The 7,884-nt window shown below is 36.6% G+C and overlaps 1 protein-coding gene across 2 annotated transcripts in view; it reads left to right on the top strand.

Annotated features, from left to right (window-relative positions):
- Window positions 1-4,749, top strand: part of LMO4 (LIM domain only 4) — a 17,024-nt gene extending 12,275 nt beyond the window's left edge. For both annotated transcript variants that reach the window (XM_004442909.3, XM_004442910.3), the window contains exon 5: window positions 3,959-4,749. In XM_004442909.3, coding sequence (XP_004442966.1) covers window positions 3,959-3,967 — 9 coding nt within the window. In that variant the 3' untranslated portion in view covers window positions 3,968-4,749. The remainder of the gene's footprint in view (window positions 1-3,958) is intronic.
- The last annotated feature ends 3,135 nt before the right edge of the window (window positions 4,750-7,884 follow it).

Below are 7,884 nucleotides of genomic sequence, written 5' to 3'. Positions count from 1 at the left end.
TTAGAAATGAGGAAATTATACAAGTGTACAAATCATGTAGTATTAGAAGGCACTTCAGAGAGAAAATTGGTGATCAACAGTTGTCCAGCACCCCCAGTACTGGATAGTTTTAGATCTATTTTAATCTCCTTAATAAGTCCTATAGCTATGCAAGTGAGTGCATTTTGATAACTGCTGTGCCTAATTTGTAACAATTACTGTCAACCTTCAGTTAAGAGACTGTTCATTCCACACTGGCCCAGAAAAGAGTGAAATGTATGAGTCGTGCGCATAATTTTATTCACATCATATTTCATACTGATTATGTATTGATGACATTGATTCATTTACTCTTTACAGCGCCACTTGCATGGATATTAAATCTTATTGACCAAAGATGAATTTTAATTTCAGATTGGTGATAGATTTTTCCATCAGCTCTGATAGTATGTTTGACTTTTTCATCATTAACCCAGGCAATCACACAGCACTGAGTTATTGCATTGAAACAAAAAGTGCACACTTCACTTGGTAATTCTTTATGGATTTACAATAGGAACTTCATTAATGTCTGTTGTAAGGAGCACAAAAAAACAACATTTATCTGCAAATAGGAATTTAGCAAGCTTCAAAAGTCTTGGGAAAAAACATTAGGCTTCTTTGTCTTCTGTAATGCATTTTCTTAATGCTGTGTGTGGGGAAAATGACTAATATTTGAAAACTTTTAACCATTTAAAATTATACTGCCATATTTTGGTGCTTGTATTTATCATTTTCCCTTACTCAAATTTATGGGATAATTTTAAATGTTTTTCCATTTCTTTATTACGTAAATGTTAATTACATCAAAATATGCACACTTTTCTTTATTTAATTTACTAATGTGGGAAGCTCCATAGAATACCATTTTAAGAATAGAAGTCTAATTTTTTATTGCAAATTAACCAGTCACCATTGATGAGGCATTTCAAGCTTCTTTAAGGAGTGCCAATACATATAAGTACTTAAGACTTTTATGGTTTGAATTGTAACTAAGTGAATCTATAGGGCAGAGTTGAGAACAATGAATGGGTCACATAAATATTATCAGATACCCATTTCAATTTAGAGGCAAAGCCATTTGTAGTTATACCTGGTAGCCAAAAAAAAAAAAAAATATGCTAGGAATAAAATGGGTGATCTCTTCTCCACCCCTCCAATGTAAAAGCTTAGTTTTTCCACAAATTATATTTTATGTTTGTTGCTGGTTTTATACCGTTTCTTTCCCTGACTTAGCAAGGGATGAAAAATGATTGTTACAGCTCACCAACATGCATGGTGAGAATTGAAGGATGTCGAGACAAGATGGAAAATGTAGCCATACTGTGAAGCACTGAATACAGGCAATAGCAATGTTAGCTAAGGACTAAGTACACATAAGAAATACAAGCAGAGTCTCACATCACCATCCTGAGTACAAGATGACGTAAATTTAGAGGTGTTAGGGAGGAAAACTGGAGAAAAATGTCGTTTACGTGTTTACAAGATTTCATATATTGTGCCTTTCATGTAAGTCTTGTGCTTTTCAGGATGGGAGAGGTAGGGTGTTCATTTTGGAAGACAAGATATATTAGGCAACGAATAAGAACCTACTAGTGTATATTTTCTTAATGTTGGAAGCCAAAAAGAGACAGGTGGCCTTCAAAAATTAATAGCTCTTAAAAGACATAAGGAAATATAACTTAAGGATAATGTTCTTGTCAGAGATTGGTGAGAAGCTGTGTTTTGGGGGTGATGTTAATTAAGAACATTTCCCTGTTGGCATAAATGTCTCACATTTTTGCCCTTGGTGCTCAGCTCACCATGAGCACAGTCAATTCACAAGGTACTTTTTGTAAATAAAGGTTTTGGGCAAGCTGAACGTGGTCCAGAGAGATGTTAATGAGAGGACAAGAGGGAAGAGGTAATGAAAACACACTTCCTGGTGGAACAGCTACTGCTATTTGGGCCTGGAGAATGCTTTAAAATCATTTTCCCAAAACCCCGTGGCGTTTCTTTTCAGGAGGAGATGAGATGGGGAGAAATGACAAATGGCTCCATTTTATTATTTTCTTCTCTTTCTTTCTCCATATTTTTGGTAGGGAAAATTGGACATTAATTTTGGCCATTTTCCTTCCATTTGCAGAACCAATTACATTTTTAGTACATGGTGCCTGATACATACACCCAAGCATCCTCAGGCTTAGAAGTAATGAGTTGATTATTTCTACGTCCCTTCTTTTAAAGGCAGCTAATAGTATGGAAAGTATCGGCCCCCATCATCTGGTCCCTTGAAACTTTTATCCTCCTGAAATTTGTTCCCAGTGCCTGGGATTAGTTGTTTAGTAGTTTAGTTGTTGTTCTGCATCATTGGCTTTTGTATATCCTGAGAAAAATAATTTTAAGTTTTTAAATCATATAGTCTCTTGACTGAAATCTCAGACCACTAACGTTCAAATATCTGCAAGATTTTATAGCCTTTATTATTTAAAGGGGGCTTAGTTATTCTTAGGAGAATATTGCCTTCTAGAGAGTTATGTAAATACAATCAGGAATTGTGGCTACTTTTTTTTTTTTTTTGGTAAATTTTTGCCTGCTCTGGAATTCATTCTTCTAATCAAGAGTGATGGTTCCATCTAGAATTATCTGTGCTTTTCACTAAAATAAGAGATCACATCTCTTTAGTTGGAGGAAAATTGAGTGAGTGTCCTAGTTTACATATCCCTTCACAGTTCCTGCGTAGTTACGTAATTGGTGTTGTGTGTGTCCATCGTAGAGGACATTTGATGCTCATTTATTAAATATGCTCGCTGGCTGCTGCTGCATCTTTGTTCTGGACAGACAAATTACCTTTCTCACACTGAGCTTCCACTCTGGGGAATTAAGCCTCCACCACTTTAATTAGCTTGGAAGTGGGGGGTTGCAGTTCCTAATAGACTTCAGGCTTTTAGTAAGTTAGGGACAGGGTGAAACGAGAACTTCCTGGGAAGCTCAGAATGTCATTTAAAAGCCATAAAAACCTAATATATATTATTTCATTTTGGTAATTGCAAACAGATTGTATTTGACGACTGTGTGGATTATCATTTCTAACTTAGACGTTCAAGTTAGACTTTCATTGAACTACGTTTTTTAATTGAGCACAAGGCATTAACAGATTACATATGTTTGGTTCATATCGCTATAATATGTATGTAATATTAAGTGACATAGCAGATAAGAAATGCTAAGTGAAAAGTAGTATCTGAATATATGTGTGCGTATATATGTATATATGTATATACGTATGTATGTATGTATATACGTATGTATGTATGTATATGTGTATATATGTATACACATGCACACCCCCCCATAGGTAGAGAAGGGCATGGGTGAATAGATGTCACATGGGAATATCAGAATAATAATAACTGCCAGTGTTTGTTCAGCTTTTATTAAGTGCCAGGCACTGTTGAAAGTGTTCCTTATATATTATATCATCCTTATAACAGCCTTATTATCCCCACTTTAAAGATGAGGAAACTGAGACCCAGACAGGTTAAGTAACTTGCCAAGGTTACACAGTTGGGCTTATTAACCCAAAACTTCCTGGGGAGGGACTTGGCTTTGAATGTGCCTTTAAGATGCGACCACTAGGCAAGATGTTGTAATTCATTCCTTTCGGAAAGAAACTTGCCTTCAACAGAGTTAAGCAATTCATTGCAGAACTTTACACCAGAAACTTTCTGAAAGTCCATTTGTTGTCTCATTTTCTCTGCTAGTAAAACTGCAGAAAATGTTATGCTTTAGTTCCTTCACTGGCGGCGTAAGTAGCATAGAAAGCCTCCATTGAGTCACAGTTGGGAAGTAATCTAATAAAAGAAGAGTGAATGGAGAGAAGACAAAAGCAGTCATGTTTGAGTTTAATATCTCTCAAATTTAGCATTTTAGCTAAGATGCCCGTTTTTATTTCTTGCAGGTCTGCTAAAAGGTCAGAGTAATGCAGAATGCGTGCCTTCATCTCAGATTTTGTTCATCACAGGTGGATCCCGTGTGTCTTCAGTAGACAAGTCACCTTTGTAGCTAGCACCAGTGCCAGCTCCATGCCATTGCACCTTCTTTAGTCTTGATTGCCCTTCCCGCATTTATTGGTGTATTAAAATGACTGAATATGAACATTAAGGACTCCATGAACCTGGGCTAATGGGAGACGGTAGAGAAAATGAAAAAAGATCCACCGGAGGACATTTTTGGGGGGGGAGGGAGCTTGGGAGGAGGGAAATGACTAATGAAGCTAATTACAAGAAGCATTCAAATCTGCTTTCTACCCTCATTAACAATTAGCAGGGCACTGGCCAGAGTTTGTACCCTGTCTTTTACCTTAACAACATTCTATTTGCTCCTTTGTATATTTAAGTGTTGTAAGGAAATGTGTTTCAATCAAAACTGAACATGAGATAAAGGAAAGAGATGTGGCTTTTGTGATATTCTATCACAAACACTTTTATTGTATCTCTGTAAAATACAATGTATGTATGCATGTAAGTGTTTTTGTCCTAATGTTGCTATTCCACGGCAAAGAGAAAAAAAAAGAATGAAAAAAAGAAAAAAATTGGAAAAAAAAATCAGGCTCATAGCAGCTACTGTGTAGAAATCTCCCCCTACTTCTAATTTGCTGAATGAAGAAAAAAATCTTTTATTTGTGATATTTTCAGAGACATTTGCTCTAGTATGGTGTATTTAAATAATAAAAACTTAAAAGAAAAAATATTCGATGGAGTTTGGGTTTAAACACTGCTTTTTCTCTTCTGTATTTTGGGAAAATTTAGTTTTTTTTGTTCGATACCAAGCTCACTTTAAATCTTAGGGGTCGAGGGAGGAGGTGCGTATATTTATTTAGCTCTGGGCCAATAAAGTGTTCTTCAAATTACTTAACCATGCCATTTTTGGCAAGGGTACAAAGCAATGTTTCTAACGGAGGCCTTTTTATGAGTTCAGAATATTCTGTTAATAGCACTTCATTACACTTCTCCTATATCACAGTGAATCTTTTGTGTTTACATATAAATATTTGATTCTTCAGCTATTTCGTTTATTCTTTTTTTCTCAATAGGAAAGCCTTGGATATTGATAAAAAGCATGTTAAAGAATGTAGCATGACCATCTTGTTCTCTTACCAAGTTTATAGCTTTTGAAGGAAACAGCATTTCTAAACCATACCTGTACCTATTTTGAAGTTCCATTAGTTGTCAGGGACCCGGAGCTCTTTATAGTCATCTTCCAGGGGTGAAGCAGCCATTTCCTGGTGAGCTTTCAGACTCGTGTGGTCTGCTGTATGATTTGTTTATTTTCTTTTGCTCTTACCCTCCTCTACTGACTGCCTTTCCATATGTTTGGGGGAGGATTTGGATTTCATTTAGTAGTAGTCTCAAGATGTTTAGTTGCTAGTTCTAGGCAGCACTTCTATCCCCAGCAGCACCCACACTGCCTGCAGTGGTGCCCTGCGGAAAACATGTGTAGGCCCAGGGCTCCGTGGGCCCACGGCCTGTGCCAGAAGGAGGAAACACCAGAGGCTGCACTGCCAGGCTTGTTATATGTGAGCAAATTGCAACTACAACTTCTATCACAGGTTAATAAAACCAGGTGTGTTTATAATGCTACTTTTAATTTTCTTTCTAAAAATGGCATTCGTTTTATTTTCTCTTGTTCCGGAAAAGCTCCCGATACAGACCCTCTCTCTGAGAATAGGAATAGGTTCTATAGAGAGGTCTGGCTCGGCACATGTCAACTAGCAGTCAGCTTTCCTTTGGGATCTTCTGCTTTCGAAGATTCCAGGCCAGGAGGAAAAATCAGTTGCTCAAACTGCAGACCTCTTGCAGGAGAATTTAAAGGCAGACAGTTAAAGTGAATAGTTTTATTAGAGCTTTATAAAAAGAAAATGCAAGAAAAGAATAAAATGAACATATAAAGAACAATATCTGTTCGAGTTAGATCCTTGTGGAATTTCTAGGAACTAGTTCTGGTTCTTACGTTTTTTTTCCTTTAAGATACTTTAAAGGAACATGCGCTCTTCAGGATAGAGAAGTGGAAATGTGTTAATAAGAATGCAAGCATCTGTATTTTTGTCATAAGCACTCATGTCCCATATAGTGTAGAAATTCAAAGGAGATAGTTAATAACTTTTAGTAAGTAATACAGTGTGGCATTTAGTGATGTGGAGGGCTAAGGTCATTAAAGACTTTAAATGAACTATTATATGGCTGGTTCCTCAAGCACTGCTTCGTATTTAATAACGAGCTTCTAAAAGCATTTCTTAAGTTGCAGACCTATAAGATTACAAATGTCACTCATGTTAGTATAATCCACATGCAAGTGATGAAGCCTTCTCTTTGATGTGCTAAATTGGAGAAGGACTAATGGAGCTATGAATATACAATAGAACATATTTAAGTAGTAGTCTTGCTTTAGGTAAAACACTTTCTTGAAACCAGAGGCATTTCAAACAATAAAACCTGGCTCTAATGGGGATACTCTGTGTGGATAGAAAGCTACTAAAAACACTCAGGTTTATTCTGATGTGAGCAGTGATTGTGTTCCTCCCCCAACCCCAACACTGCTTAGGAAAAAAAAAATCCACGAGCCTGTTCACCTTTCATCCGTTGCATTTATGATGTTAGTGAGACGTACTTTGTTCTTTTGAAAGGACTTATTTAATATTAACCACGTCATACAGCAAGATGGCCCCCCGGTCCCTACAAGCAAGTGCAATTAAAAATAAAAGCAAATGTTACTGAGCCATGCTGAACTCCTGATAAAAAAATGTTTATGATACATATAAATGTCTCAATCATGCAAATTGTCACTCTTGCTAATGAAACAATTTTGTAAAAAGATTGTCCTCTGAAAAGGTTTAATGTTTTTTACCTGTCTAGTTAGATTTACACATCCCGAAAGGCAGGGGAACCCGAACGCAGCCTTTCCACACCAAACTGCTGCAAGAAACTAGTTCCAGCTCTTCATGATTTATTAGGAAATAGTTTACCATGGGCTGTAGTGTCTTATAAAATATGAAATGAGAAAACTGTCGCACCAAAATGAAACCTGTGAAATCGTCATCCTCTTAATATTAACTGTATTTAACTTCTTTCTTTTGCCCTTATTAACATTGATATTCGAAACAAGTGATCAACCAAAATGAAGCTCTTAAATTAAATGGCTTTAAATGTCAATATAGTGAGATTCTAATGTGCACTACTATTTATATAAAATATTTCTTAGGGCCAATAAATTACATAACAAACTGAATCCAAGACCTATGTATTAAGAGACTAGTGAAGAGTTTCCATATAGCCTAAATAATCGTATTTAAATTGAGAAGAGGTTTTGCAAAGACTCCTTCACCTGGGAATTAAATCCTGGGTGCTTACACACCTATGACTCGGTTTGAGAGGCGGTTGGAAACACAGACCATTTACAAGTTGATGTTACTTGTCGCTTTGTTACTAAGACTCACCTATTGTCAGTCCAGCCAAGTCACAGAAATGCTTATTGCAGTTAAATAGCAATTTGTTTCCATGAAACTGCAATTAAAGTATTACTGAGCAGCCATTTTAGATTGGCAATGCTCTGAACGCATGTTAAACAGCCAGCAACTCCCACTTGCAGAGTCTGGGATCTGACTAGCAGCAAAGTGTAACACATTCACCCATGTTGGGTATCTAGTTAAGAGGCATTTGTAGCCCTCTGCTCCCATCGTGAACGTGCTGAGAGCAATGACAAGTCAGGGCCGATTTTTGGAAGGTGAACTTGCAACTTACTTCAAGTGAATACTATTTTCAGTTGTTCAAGAAGTGCTTTATGCTGGTAGATATGTGCATGTTTCCTAGAGGGAATGTTTTCAAGTTC

This window comes from Ceratotherium simum, chromosome 2 (genome assembly GCF_057802395.1).
Source record: "Ceratotherium simum simum isolate JZ-2026a chromosome 2, ASM5780239v1, whole genome shotgun sequence".
In the NCBI taxonomy this organism is placed as follows: Eukaryota; Metazoa; Chordata; class Mammalia; order Perissodactyla; family Rhinocerotidae; genus Ceratotherium; species Ceratotherium simum.
Note: the sequence above shows the minus strand (reverse complement) of the source record. Positions and strands in the feature narration are given on the sequence as shown.